At 42.1% G+C, this 15,954-nt stretch overlaps 1 protein-coding gene across 1 annotated transcript in view; it reads right to left on the reverse strand.

Annotated features, from left to right (window-relative positions):
• The window catches only part of LOC126263195 (endoplasmic reticulum transmembrane helix translocase), a 190,358-nt gene that overhangs the window by 174,024 nt on the left and 380 nt on the right, over positions 1-15,954 (reverse strand). The window contains exon 2 of the mRNA XM_049960258.1: positions 9,768-9,857. Within this exon, the coding sequence (XP_049816215.1) occupies positions 9,768-9,857 (90 nt within the window). The remainder of the gene's footprint in view (positions 1-9,767; positions 9,858-15,954) is intronic.

A 15,954-nucleotide genomic window follows, 5' to 3' on the forward strand; every position in this document is an offset into this window, starting at 1 on the left:
TTAAAGATGATTCACAAAGGATGTCATAGAAAAGATGATTCCATAATGCATTTCATACAGACTAGGCAAGCTTTATTGGAAAGTAAGGTTTCACAATCATGTCATCTGATAACATTGGAAGTTAATCAATTATCACAGCACTTGCTCAGGTTATAGTATTGGATTTTATGCTCTTGTGACTTCTTAATACTTATTTTACTGCTTCTCTGTTTTTATGATATACTGCAAAGGAGACCTGAACAATTCATATTTTTCTTTAAACTGTTCTCCCACAAAAGAGATTAAACATCTGAAAGTAAAACATTATTTAGGCTCTAAAATACCTGAACAAAGAAAAAGCCTACGCTATGCACAAATAAGAACATAAATAGCTAAAAATACACTCCTGGAAATGGAAAAAAGAACACATTGACACCGGTGTGTCAGACCCACCATACTTGCTCCGGACACTGCGAGAGGGCTGTACAAGCAATGATCACACGCACGGCACAGCGGACACATCAGGAACCGCGGTGTTGGCCGTCGAATGGCGCTAGCTGCGCAGTATTTGTGCACCGCCGCCGTCAGTGTCAGCCAGTTTGCCGTGGCATACGGAGCTCCATCGCAGTCTTTAACACTGGTAGCATGCCGCGACAGCGTGGACGTGAACCGTATGTGCAGTTGACGGACTTTGAGCGAGGGCGTATAGTGGGCATGCGGGAGGCCGGGTGGACGTACCGCCGAATTGCTCAACACGTGGGGCGTGAGGTCTCCACAGTACATCGATGTTGTCGCCAGTGGTCGGCGGAAGGTGCACGTGCCCGTCGACCTGGGACCAGACCGCAGCGACGCACGGATGCACGCCAAGACCGTAGGATCCTACGCAGTGCCGTAGGGGACCGCACCGCCACTTCCCAGCAAATTAGGGACACTGTTGCTCCTGGGGTATCGGCGAGGACCATTCGCAACCGTCTCCATGAAGCTGGACTATGGTCCCGCACACCGTTAGGCCGTCTTCCGCTCACGCCCCAACATCGTGCAGCCCGCCTCCAGTGGTGTCGCGACAGGCGTGAATGGAGGGACGAATGGAGACGTGTCGTCTTCAGCGATGAGAGTCGCTTCTGCCTTGGTGCCAATGATGGTCGTATGCGTGTTTGGCGCCGTGCAGGTGAGCGCCACAATCAGGACTGCATACGACCGAGGCACACAGGGCCAACACCCGGCATCATGGTGTGGGGAGCGATCTCCTACACTGGCCGTACACCACTGGTGATCTTCGAGGGGACACTGAATAGTGCACGGTACATCCAAACCGTCATCGAACCCATCGTTCTACCATTCCTAGACCGACAAGGAAACTTGCTGTTCCAACAGGACAATGCACGGCCGCATGTATCCCGTGCCACCCAACGTGCTCTAGAAGGTGTAAGTCAACTACCCTGGCCAGCAAGATCTCCGGATCTGTCCCCCATTGAGCATGTTTGGGACTGGATGAAGTGTCGTCTCACGCGGTCTGCACATCCAGCACGAACGCTGGTCCAACTGAGGCGCCAGGTGGAAATGGCATGGCAAGCCGTTCCACAGGACTACATCCAGCATCTCTACGATCGTCTCCATAGGAGAATAGCAGCCCGCATTGCTGCGAAAGGTGGATATACACTGTACTAGTGCCGACATTGTGCATGCTCTGTTGCCTGTGTCTATGTGCCTGTGGTTCTGTCAGTGTGATCATGTGATGTATCTGACCCCAGGAATGTGTCAATAAAGTTTCCCCTTCCTGGGACAATGAACTCATGGTGTTCTTATTTCAATTTCCAGGAGTGTATGTTTCATTGTAATGGAAAGTCCTGGTGAAACAAAAATAATTTAAGGAGTAAAGATAACAACACATCAAATAGCAGGAATGTTGAGTTGTCAAAAGGAACACAAACAAGACTAAAAACTTCACTAGCTTTTAGATGAAAACTCCTCATTCCACCCCCAACCCCTCCCACTCACGGCCACATTGAGCAGGCTGACTACATCGCACCAGCACTGCGATTCTGCAACTTGACAAGCGTGAGGTGGTTGAGTTGGGAGGAGAGGGCGAGCGCACAAAGTTGGAGAGCAGGAGGTCAGTTGGGGGAAGGGTGATTGATAGCTGGGAGGGAGAAGCAATGGGTGCACAGGCTGCTATGTGGAACAGCCACACATTCCAGAGAGCTCATGCAGTGCTTGATTACATGTAGGAGTGGCTTGGAGGTGGGGTGATGGACAGGGAGAAGAGTTTGTGGGGAAAATACTGAGGATGTAGGATGAGTGAAGTTAGGATCCTGGGACAGAGATGGAGGTGGGTGTGGGACAGGGGGCTGGCAGAGATTGAGGATTACTGATCGAATGATGTGTTGCAAGGACAACTCACAGATACATAATTCAGATAAGCTGGCATAGAAAGATCTAAATGGGATGAGCTGTGAATCATAAACTCCATCCACAGGCCCTGGCAGGTCAATCAGTACTGACCACCTGCCATGTAATCCTCCGACAATGGTGTCACTCGAAGCAGTATGGAGGGCGTGAGGCCAGCACACCACTCTTCCAGCTGTTTTCACTTTTTGTGTCCTGAAGCTGTGACGATTTGGTCAAGTAGATATTCAGCTGGCACCATGAGGCCAAGTGCATTTGTTACAGTCCACCCGTCAAGGAAAAATCTCTTGTACGATGGCTGTCCTGACCAGTCGGCCGTTGATATCAAGCCACTACCAAATAGTGTGGACAGATGGCTGTTATGCCCACATAAAATACTGAGAAGAAACTGCAGCAGAACTGATATATGATATTAAACCTTTCACAGTAGTTATTTGGCTAAGAAAAGAAGGTGCAATGAATAAAGAAAAAAATGACATTTGCTTTCTTATAAACAGAGATACGTAATCAGGCAGAATACGGCACTGCGGTCGGCAAGACTGATATAAGACAACAAGTGTCTGGTGCAGTTCTTAGATCAGTTACTGCTGCTACAATGGCAGGTTATCAAGAATTAAGTGAGTTTGAATGTGGTGTTATAGCTGGCGCATGATCAATGAGACACAGCATCTCCGAGGTAGTGATGAATTGGGGATTTTCCTGTACGACCATTTCACGAGTGTAGCATGAATGTCAGGAACCGGGTAAAACATCAAATCTCTGACATTGCTGTGGCCGGAAAAGACCCTGTGAGAACGGGAACAACGATGACTGAAGAGAATCGTTCAAGGTGACAGAAGTGCAAACCTTCTGCAAACTGCTGCAGATTTCAACGCTGGACCATCGACAAACATCAGCGTGCGAACCGTTCAATGAAACATCATCAATATGGGGTTTTCCACTGGCCATCAAACTCCTCAGACACAAACATTATTGAGCATATCTGGGATGCCTTGCAACATGCTGTTCAGAAGAAATTTCCATCCCCTCATATTCTGGACAGCCCTGTAGGCTTCATGGTGTCAGTACCATCCACCACTACTTCAGACATTAGTTGAGTCCATGCCATGTCATGTTACCACACTTCTGCATGCTCATGGAAGCCACACACATTAGGCAGGTGTACCACTTTCTTTGGCTCTTCAGTGTACAAGGGTAATCCCAAAAGCAAGGTCTCCTATTTTTTTATAAGTACATAGACCTGTTTATTTCTACAATGGTTTACATCAGTTTACAGATTGAACATTTAGCTATTTTTCGACATAATGACCATTTATGTCGATGCATTTTTGTAGACACTGTGGCAGTTTTTGTATGCCCATGTCATACCAGCTCGCCGCCATGCTGTTCAGAAAGTTATGAACTGGCATGATTGTTGCTTGGTCTCAGGTGTAAAGTGGTATGCCCAGGTTTCATCACCTATGACAACTGAGTCCAGAAAGTTGTCCTGTTCGGCCGCAAGGCAGTGAAGAAATGTGTGGGAAGCATCAACTCGTTGTTGCATGTGGTGCTCAGTCAGCATGAGTGGCACCCATGCGCACACCTTCCGGTAGTGCAATGTTTCCATTGAAATTCTGTGAGCGGTGCTTCGGGAAACTTCAGGTACCAACGTGCAGAGATCATCCAGGGTGATCCGCCGATCTTCATGCTTGCTTTGCTCAACCTTCAACACTGTCTCCTCAGAAACTGATGGTCTCCCACTCCTTTGTTCGTCGTGAATTTTGGTCCGACCAGCTGCAAACTCTCTACACCACTAACAAACATTTTTGACATCCATGCACGACTCACCATACACTTTCGTCAACTGGGGATGGATTTCAATCGGCGCAATGCCCTTTGCGTTCAAAAACCGAATAATTCGCACTTGGTGGTAACATCCAACGGAAGCTCCATTCTCAACGGCTGCCAAGCCAAGACTGAGCGCCTCAGCGTGGCGTGCGCATGTTTACACACAGCGCATGAAGCACTCTTCACAACAGTGTGACCAACTGCCACACAAACAGAGTTCTGTACTTATAAAAAAATAGGAGACCTTACTTTTGGGATTACCCTCTTATTTTCTCATGCAAATAAATGTTGACATTTTGAAATGTTTGTACAGTTTTGTATTCTTTCAGTGCCTTGCCAGCTTGTAGAATTTACCAAATGGCCTTTGTCAAGAATATGCATAACAAACTTTGCTTTTGAGAGTAATAAAAGCTACTAACATTACTAGACAATGAACTGGCTTCCAAACTTTTAAGAAAATTTTTTAAGTTGAACACTGCAGTAATTAACTTAAATTGTGCTTTCCTACTAAAGGTAAGAAAGAGAAAGCATTGTAATTTGAATTTTTGAATGAGAAGACGGTAGACCCAAAGGTTTTTCCCTCTCCAGTATTGTACTACTGACATTCTTAGCTTCCTACAGGCATTTATATGACAATATTTTGAAGAAATAGTGGAATTCTTCTTCAAAAATAACATGGGGAAGCTGTCAAATGTTATTTTAACCTACTTTTCAAGGCAGAAAAAAATTATATTCTTGTGGAGGCCACGTCTGTTAAAGAACCTCATCGGGGAGCTAATGAATTTGTCTGTATGTTTGGTCTTCAAAATACCCTGTTTCTCATGAACTCTAACCCAAGTTCAAAAAGCTTTGAGATAGCTTCATTATTGTGAAAAAAAAAAGTTTTTGGTTGTATAACAAGCATCTTATTGAACCACATGAAGAGAAACAGCTTCAGGCAGAGATGAAGGAAATATTGCAATGCACCTGGTTGCACCTCCAAACGATAGTATGTTTAAAATTACTTGATAGTTGATCTCTGTCCCTTGCCACTACAGTTTTGCCACATCGGCTGCCAGCTACTGTTCAGTTATAGACAACACACAAACACGGCAAGTTACTTCACAAATTATGCTATTAATGTGTAATGCAGAGTAATGTTGAAGGTGGCCACTGCAAGGTATATTTTGGAAATGCGAGATAGCATGTCAACTGCTGATTTTAAGGGGTTGCGGCAGGAGATGCATTTTGTAGCCCTGAATTGCAACTTCGTGTTCTAAGTTAACCTCAACCTTGTGATGTATCTGAGAAAGTATTGGTCAACATTCTGTGGCAGAACTAAAATCACCGTTGCTTTGTTCACAGCTATTAAAGCTAACCTCTACGAGCAAACTCAAGAAAGAAAAAGTTCAGTTTCAGTGTTAAAAGTGAACTGTACTTTCTTGCTATCATTGGTTACTTGAAACTATCCTCTCAGTGAATGCATGAGTTGCTGCTTGGCACTTTTACATCCCAGCTGATGTTACTCAGGCAGTGAATTGTATTTAGGTGCAGCCAGCACCTTCACTTCAGTTGGCGAAGATGGGAAATCCATATCAACTGAGAATCGAAGGCCAGTGCTAAAAAGCGATAAGTCTCCACCACACTGAGTAATTGTTCATCGTGGTAAAGTTCTGTTTGTGGGTGAACAGTAAGACATCGACAGAAGCGCATGACGTGATTCCTAGCGATGGAAAACTGAAAGCCATGTGTGAGGGCCGCTGCTTGTGCTTTTCGTATGATGTCTTGCAGTCAACGTTCAACGGCACCCACACTAGAGGAGCAATAGTAGAGGCAAAACTCGTCATCATACAAGGAGGGTAATACTGAGGACCCAACAGCTGCTGCTAGACCATTGATAGCTACTAGAAGGAAAGGGACAGTCGGTACAGAGCCCTGCAGGTCCCCATTCTCTTTGGTATGGGAAGGTACTGTAGGAAGCACCAACTCGAATCCAGAACGTACAGTGCAACAGGAAGTTCTTGATGAAAATCAGGAGTGGACCCCACAGATCCTCCTTGTGTAAGGTTGCAAGGATGTGGTGTCGTCATGTGGTGTTATAAGCCTTTTGGAAGTCGAGGAAGACAGCTATAAGATGTAGACATCAGACAAAAGCTGTTTGTATGGCAGACTCCAGGTAAACCAGGTTATCAGTAGTGGAATGGCCTTGGTGAAACCTATCCTAGGATGGAGCAAGAAGACCCCGAGATTCAAGGAACCAACACAAATGCTGGATCACCATGCGTCAACCAACTTACAGAAAACAATTTGAGACTTATTGGGTGATAATGTCCCTGCCTTGAGGGTGCTTACACAGTTTCAGTATTGGGAGAATGGTATTTCTCACCACTGTGATGGGAACTCACCCTCACTCCAGATGTGGATAAAGATGGCAAGGATATGAAGGTGACAGTCCACAGGTAGGTGCTTGATCAATAAGTTGTGGATGCAATCCGACCCTGGGGCTGTATCAGGGTAGTGGACTAGGACACTGACCAATCCCCATTCACTGAATGGAGCATTATGTGGCTCCAGGCAGCTTGCAGTAAAAGACAATTGCTTTCGCTCCATCTGCTGTTTTAGGATTTGAAAGGCAGGTTGATAATTGTCAGATGTTGAGGCTTGAGCTTAGTGCAGAGAAAAATGTTCAGCAATGGTATCTGGATCAATGCAGACAGTGCCATTCAAGGTAATACCAGGTACGCTTGCAGGTGTCTGGTATCCATAGTGACATCTGATCTTAGCCCGAACCTGCAAAGAAGAGGTATGTGGTCCCACGGTTGAAATGTACTGTTGCCAACATTCTCGCTTCCATCTTTTTATTAGGTGGCAGACCCAGGCACGGAGTCACTTAAAGGCAATGAGATGCTCCATTGATGGGTGACACTTATCGCATTGGAGAACCAGCCTATGGTATTGAATGACCTTTGCTACTTCCAAGGACCACTAACGTACTGTCTTGCACTGGGGCAGGCCAGGGAAAAGAGGACCGCTAAATCAGCTGCCAAAAGAATGGCTGCAGTTGTATTCTGGACTGCCTCATCAATATCTCCAAGTGGCAAGGATCCAAGGTTGGCAGCAGAGGTGGAAGGATCCCAGTCAGCACTGTTAAAAGCCCATCTGGGCAGGTGTCCAGGGGAATGGCACTGAGGGAGGGGTAGGACGATGAGGAAGTGGTTACTACCACACAGGTCATTGTGGACCCTCCAGTGGATGGACGGGAGAAGAAAAAGGCTGCAAATGGAAACATCAATGGCCGAAAAACTTCCGTCTGCCACACTGAAGTGTGTGAGGGTAACAATATCCAAGAGGCAAAGGTAAGTTGTGCCAGTAAATTTTCGAGGTCTTTACCATGGCCAGTGACCATGATTCCACCCCGCACAGGGTTATGGGCACTGAAACCATTCAAGATTAGGAAAGTTGGGGGGAGCTGAGAAACCAGTGCAAACAGTATGTTCTGAGATACATCACAATCTCGGAGGGAGGTAAACACTAGAGATGATAATGTCCTGAAATGTCCTTTCCCGAACAGCCACAGCCTACAAAGGTGTATTAAGAGGCGTGAGTTCACTATACAGTGTCTCGGACATACGTGCAAACTGTACCCAATACCCCGCCATTAGTAGCATGATTCTTATATCATCCCCAGTATCCACATAGGGCTGAGGTCTGCTTTGCTGGAGAGCAAGTCTCCTGAACGGCAATGCAGAAGGCAAGTGGAATGTTTAAAAGATGATGTGGCTCAGCCATATGGTGGAAAAAACTGCTACAATTCCACTGCCGATGTACAGTGAGGCCATGATGGGACAAAGGAGCAGGTTATGCCTTACAGTCACCTGCTACCACTGGTTGAGGGGTTATGACATCAAAATACATAGCTTTAGGTTCCACTGTGTGGTACGAACTGGGTCCTCAGGGGAAGCTGGAATCTCTGCCTCAGTCACACGAGTGGAACAGGTGGGATCTAGTGGCATGGGGGTCACCGTACTGTCCTCCTTCTTGGAGGACTTTTCTTGCCTTTCCTCTCCTTAAAGGATTTCGATGGCTGCAAGAGTTTCTACGAATCAGTTTCAGGTAAAGATGACGATTGCTAAGCCCTGTGACTAGCAGTCTGTGGCTCCTTCAGCCACTGGGTGATGTCCAGCTGTAGAAACCTTGTAAGGAAGTGTCCCAAAGGACCCCTTCCTGGCAACAGAAGCTGCCGGAAGGTGATTTCCATCCGGCTGGGAGATGGGGACCAATATCCCCAGTGGGCGGGAAACCATCAATCGCCAATGTAAGTGTGGGGGAAGCAGCAAGAGGGAAATCCTCAACCATCAGAGGGCTGGCATGGGTGAGTGGTCCTGAGGAACTGCTATAGGAGGTGTAATGGGCAGGGGTACCGTCATAAAGTTTTTGAATGCACAGAACACAGTGCCGATTGAAATTCATCATCAACTGTGCCAAGCCCACAGGCCTAACGTAATGGCGGTACCCCTGCCCATTACACCTCCTATAGCAGTCCCTCAGGGCCACTCAACCATGCCAGCCCCCTAATGGTTGGGGATTTCCCTCTTGCTGCTTCCCCCACACCTACATTGGGGATTGATGGTTTCCCGCCACAAATGGAATGCCACAAATGTCGAGCACACATCGCACTGGGCCACCTGCCCAACACCACTCGCACTGCTGGAGAATTTTGAAAATTGGTGGCAGGTCAAACCCAACAATGCGGACTATGTGTTTAGTTAATGAAAAGTCATAGAATACATTGAAAGTGGAAACTAGTGGCCCAATCGTAAACCAGGTCCAAGCAGGGGCAGCAGCTAGAAAACCATCTGATGAAGAGCCAGTGAGGAAATGGGGCAGTGGATATATAAGCAGGCAGCATGGAAAGTAAGTAATGCTGCAAAAGCTGGGTGCCCGTGGTAGCCAAGTATGTATTCACAAAAGGATTGTGAGCCACCTGGGGGTGTATGTGTGTTGTTTGTGATGTGGTTATCATGTACGATGAAATACAAAATAAAACTGACAGACCCATGATTTAAAATCAAAATACATCAAGAAAAAATCCTGGACATGGAATTGGAAGTGAACTGACCACTTGTTGTGGTAATTTCGCAACAGCGAATGGTTCGGGTGTGATGTTGAGCGCTCTAATTGGAGGAAACCAACTCCAACACATGAAGTGTCAACTATCAGATTCATGCAAGTCGGTGATCACTGCCATAGATTCGAGGTAAAAATAAACAAGCCAGAAAAATAAGCAGACAGAAAATAACGCCAAAACTGACAAAGAAAAGTCACTGAAATTGGTAAACCATAACACTGATAGAGAGTGTATAATAAAAAGAAATTTTCTTGCCCCTATCCTATTTTTCTGGCAGCAGTAGTCATTACATGGTCAAGACATAGACCCCACACTACACATGATGAGTGAAATATGGGCTTAAGAAGCACTGTAGGAAAACAAACAAAAAGAATACAACACTCCAATGGTTCTGGGGAATATTTATTATAGTTCCAAAATAAGTTAATGTGTAACTCAGATGATTTACCTTAGCTTGATGTACAGACACTAGTTCAGAGGACCCATTGTTGGCTGTTGGTACAACTTTTGCCACTTTCACTTTGAAAGGATCATTAGTCTGAAAAACAGTAATACACTCTTTTAAATAACCTATACCAATAATACTGTACTTATAATACAACAAAGCAATGCACAAATAACATAATAAATGACAATGAAGGAAGCACAACACTGAATCCTAATATAGCACAGTTAACATCTTTATTTGACTTAATTAGCATGTATTTACTTAGGGTAGGCTAGTATCTAAAAATGTATTCATTAGCTGCTAGTGTTTTCCCAATTTTTTTCAAATTTTGAATATTTGTTGAATTACCATCAACTTGGTACAATTATCTACTGAATAATCTACACACTTTTGGGGGATTGTTGATTTTTCCAACAAATGTCACTTTTTCTCTCTTGCCCTTTTTATCACACTGTTGGACACCATGACAAGTGGTTGATTATGTGTCTTTGAGATGTGGGATGGATTTTAAGTTTTTCACTCTTTGTAGGTCCTACTGTTATAAATGTCCTATTTGGCGTCATCAATTTCCTATGCCTCCCACGTATTTCATCATTACACACACAGCTGTAGGTGAACACTCATCTTCACACTGCAAATTCTCTCTCACGTTCCTATAATTAGGCTTGTTGTAAATTTTCATACCTATTCTTTTCTATCAATATAAATATCTGCAATTCCTCAGACCAACAGCTAGGGGCATATTCTAAGGCAGGAAAGCTATTTGATACAATTTCCACTTTACTGCACAACTTTCTGACATTGGCAACTTCAGGAGATGGATATTAAAGCAGCCTCTGTGAACTGAGAAACCAGTGCAGTTTTTGACTATTTTCTATTTATTGAAATGCAAAATGCAATAATATCTTTAAATTTTACTCATCAAATTCTCCCAACCTTACTTCAATAATAAAAGCTGCAACAGGCTGTCTTTTACTCATAATGATTAATTTTATTCGTCAATATTTCACTTTTGGTGCTTGGTTTGCGATATGGGAGTAAGTCATCAGACACAAGATTTCATGTTCACATTTGTTAGCTTCACCAACTCACAACCAGAGCAATGAGTGAAGCCTTTAATGACTACCGTAGGAGAATATTGTCCAATGATCTTTCACAAAACTCAAAGAAATTCAAGTCATGTGTAAAGGCTGTTAGTGGAATCAAAGTTAGTGCCCAACACCTGGTAAATGAGACAGGCACTGAAACTGAGGGTAGTAAAGACAAGCTGCAATCCTTAAATCTGTTTTCAAATGTTCCTTTACAAAGTAAAACCCAGTTTAAAACAGACCAAAGTTCCAAGGCCTAATGAAATCCCTAATAGATTCTTTACTGAATTTGCAGATGAGTTAGTAGTTTGAAGAAAGCACAGGTCATACCCATCTACAACATGGGTAGTATATGTGATTGTTAAAACTATTGTCCAATATCCTTGACATCAATTTCTTGTAGAATCTTATAACTTATTCTGAGTTCAGACATAATGAGGTATCTTGAACTGTATGACCTCTTACATGCCAACCAGGATGGATTCCAAAAAAATCGATCACACAAAACCCAACTCGCATGACGTACTGAAAGCTTTGGATCAAGGCAGTAAGGTAGAGGTGGTATTTCTTGATTTCGGAAAGCATTCAACTCAATACCACACTTATGCTTATAGTCGAAAGTACAATTTTAGGGTGTATCAATTGAAATTTGCACTGTACTGAGGACTTTTTTGTAGGGAGGCTGTAGCATACTATCCTGGATGGATGTACAAGTAATTTTGAGTGTGCCCATGGGAGGAGTGCTGGGACTCTTGCTATTTAAGTTGTATGTTAATAACCTTGTGGACAATATTAATAGTAGCCTCAGACTTTTTGCAGATGGTGCAGTTATCGATAATGAAATACTGTCTGAAAGAAGCTGCAGAAATATTCTGTAAGATTTTGGAAAGATTTCAAAGTGGTACACAGATTGGCAAGTTACTTTAAATGTTTCAGAGACGCAAAAATTTTACACTTCACGAAACAAAAAAACGTAGTATCCTATGAGTTTAATATCAGTGAGTCACAGTTGGAACTCGCCAAACCGTACAAATACCTGGTTGTAATATCTTGTACGGATATTAAATGGAATGATTACATAGGCTCAGTTGTGGGTAAAGCAGGAGGTAAACTTTGGTTTATTGGTAGAATACTGGGGAAGTGCAACCATTCTACAATGGAGATTGCTTACAAATCACTCATGGGAGCCATTCTAGAATATTGCTCAAGTGTGTGGGACCTTTACCAAATAGTATTAACAAGGGATATTGGGCATATACACAGAAGGGCAGCACAAATGGTCACAGATTTGCTTGACTCATCAGAGTGTGTCACAGAGACTCTGAAGAAACTGAACTGGCAGACTCCTGAAGACAAGACGTACACTACCCTGAAAAAGTCTACTAAAAGTCTCTGTATGTCCATTTTTTTAGAGATGGTTGTGGGGCTCAGCTGTTCAGCACAGAATGTCAAATCAAACACCTTTCAGCCATCTAATTTCTGAACTGTTATTTTACTGGGTTCCCAGTTTCGGCGATTTATTATGCCACCTTCAGGCTGACATGCAGGAAGATTCCAAGCTCTGTTCCAGTCAGGTTGAAGTGATTGCTTATCAAGCAGAAATCTATTTAAAGGTACCAGTCTTTGAATGCTGGCCCCTATTTTGACCAGAACTGAGGCTGGAAACTTCCTACACACTGGTCAGGGGGCCTGAAGATGGTATAATAAATCGCCGAAACTGATAGCCCAATAAAATAATGATTTGGAAAATAGTCAAATCAAATACCTTTCAGCTGTCTATCTACTAAAAGCTTCAAGAACTGGCTTTAAGTGATTACTCTTCCACAGCACCTCTGTATCATTCACATTAGGATTGTGAGGACAATTAGAATAACTACAGCATGCACACAGGCATTCAAAACAATCATTCTTCCAGCACCTTGTACATGAATGGAATGGTAAGAAATCCTAATAACAAATATAATGGAATGTACCCTCTGCCATGCACTTCTCGGTGGTTTGTGGAGTATAGGTGTACATGTAGAAATAAATTGTCAACGTCCAATCAAAGCTATGCATCAGGCTACACTAAAGGTTAGTTGGTAAACCGCACAACCCGCATTTCAAAAAATATTGTCAGTGTTTCATTTTCTTCCAGTTTGCACATATATGTCACAGGACCATTAGCAGAGCAGGAATTCACAACTACCATCCATTATTGTAGTAGGGCCAACGTACAATTCCACAACAGATAAATACAGCAAACCATCCCCTATTCTTGAAGACAGCCTCTCTTCGCAACTTCTATTGCAAATTGCATTATGAACACCACTGTGATAGATTTTTTCATTGCTGTGTGGTTGAAAAATTTCATATTTATCAATGAAAAATACAAACTGTGGATGCTTTACAGTACCAATTTATTTAATGACTTGGTTTTTTGCTCACATTGTCATAATAAGATGTTTGTGTTGACAAATACTGTCTGACAATGGCCTTTTAAGTCATAAATCTGGTCACAAAATAAAGTAATGTTGCAGGACATCCAATGTTCATGACTTTCTATTGAGTCAGAAATATAACAGAAATCAACATTTGATACATAAATGTAAAAACCAATACCTTGTCTTTCCTTTTGGTGACTCTTTACTGTTCAGTCAATTGAGTAAATTGAATAAGATTTTTTTATATATGACATCCACGGAAGATTACCAGTAATAGCTCAACTGAAGGTGGAAAAGCAATGTCACGAGGAATAGGTTCTGATCAACATATGAAAAATACGAGTCCCTTGATACAAAAATCATCACAATTCTGGCATTATCAGGTACCCAAACATAATGCAAAGTTGAAAATATTTACAAAACAGTTGGTTAGTTTCATGTTCCATAAATTATTTGCACAATAAATCATGACCTGGAATCTTTTCCATTCCCATCACACATTAAATTGTAAATATGGCAACATGCCGACCATTTACTAGTTTGTTTCTCTCTCTCTCTCTCTTAAAAATAAATAAATAAATAAATAAGAAAAAAGCTGTACGCAATCCTCACCCACCAACTTTTTCACACATTACAATAGCACAAAATCTACATCTATACTCTGTAAACCACTATGCATGGCAGAGGGTACATCCCATTGAAATAGTTAATAGGGTTTCTTTCTGTCCCATTCACGTATGGAAGAATGAATACCTCAGTGAGTGCAGTAATTAATTCTAATCTTATCCTCACAATACCTGTGTGAATGATACGTAAGGGTTGTATATATCCCTAGAGTAACCAATTAAAGCCAGTTCTTGAAACTTTGCTAATAGACTTTCTCAGGATTGTTTATGAGTTTTCAAGAGTCTGCAATTTCAGTTCATTCAGTATCTCTGTGACACTCTCCCATGGATTAAACAAACCTGTGACCATTTATGCTGCCCTTCTCTGTATACGTTCAACATCCCCCCATTTAGAGCAAGCTGCCAATCTTTGCACCATGTTGAAATATTATCTATATCTGACTGAATATTTATGCAACTTTTCTCAATAGTACTTCATTATAGATAACTACATCATCTGCAAAAAGCCTGATTTTACTATTCATATTGTCTGCAAGGTCATTAATATACAATGTGAACACCAAGGATCCCAACAAACTTCCCTGGGGCACACGTGAAGTTACCTCTACATCTGATGCTGCCACTCCATCCAAGATAACATGCTGTGTCTTCCCTACCAAAAAGTCCTCAATCCAATCACAAATTTCACTTGATACCCCACATGATTGTACTTTTGACATTAAGCGTAGATGGGGTACTGACTCAAATACTTTACAGAAATCAAGAAACACTGCATCTACCCGGTTGCCTCCCACAAAACAGAAATAGTCAAGGAGAATTTTTTTCAGCTTGTTTTCAAATTTTACTCTACTGTTTGACAGACATTTTATATCATTCGGTAAGTGATTAAAACTTTTGGCTGCAGCACTGTGCAGCCCTCTCTCTGCTAAAGACAGTATGTTATGAACTGTCAGTAATAGTAACTTCAAATTTATACCGCATCAAATTTGTATTGCTAATCAAAGTTGTTTTTGCTATGTCATCATAGAAAACTAAAGTATAAATATCACATGGCTGTGAAACAAACACAAAACTTAAAAATAGGATTAAACAGCGTATCAGCAACAGCCTACTGTCTTAAAAGATATTCACAACTAAATGCAATACCTGTGGATTACCGGAAGCTGGTCTTCTGCAAAGCCATTTCAAACACACTGCACCTAAAAATGTCATCAGACAACGCCACACAGTTACATCACGAGTAAAAGCCGATGGGCTATACCGTGTGTAGTATAACAACTACTATGATGTCAGTCTAGGTAATAGTCTAATAATGTGCTAAGTTTGAGATATGCAACTCTACATGAGGTTTTATTTGATATGACTTTTAAATTCTACACTAACAAATCTTTCTCCAGAATCAACTGTCTTAACCCCCAATACTTGAATATTTTCGCGTTTACAAGTTAATTTATCTACTCTCATAATTTGGGTTTGTAGTTGAAATTAACACTATAAATAGAGATACTGCCATTTGCTCCATGCTAAATATGCTGAAAACATCATGTTGCCATATAAGATTACACAGATACCTAGGTCATTTATGTATGTATAAAATTACTGAGAGTACTATGAAACTGAATATTTCTTTCAAAAAAATTGTACAGACAAGGATACTTTAGTCACCAAATTTATTACGTTTATAGTATATATCATATAAAAATGTGAAAAAACGTTTCGTGTTTTCTCTCTGATTTACACAACATCAGTCTTATAAAAATTACTTAGGTAATTAACTATGTGAATAGGATCACTCATTAGAAGCCAGAAGGGGTTGGACCTCTAACGAAATTATTGCCGATGAATGTCTTTTCACAGCTAGACAACAATACTATTTTTGTTCTGAATATTCCTATTCAAGGTACTAAGCAAACTGTACACGATTAAAAAAAAAAATCAAACTTTACAGCAAGCTCTAACACATTCATTAGTTAACAGTTTATCAGATGAAAGCTTTCTAAAAACAACTGTAAACAAGTTGTGTACCAGCTGTTGACACAACGTCAGCAAT

Source organism: Schistocerca nitens, chromosome 6 (genome assembly GCF_023898315.1).
Source record: "Schistocerca nitens isolate TAMUIC-IGC-003100 chromosome 6, iqSchNite1.1, whole genome shotgun sequence".
Taxonomy (NCBI): Eukaryota; Metazoa; Arthropoda; class Insecta; order Orthoptera; family Acrididae; genus Schistocerca; species Schistocerca nitens.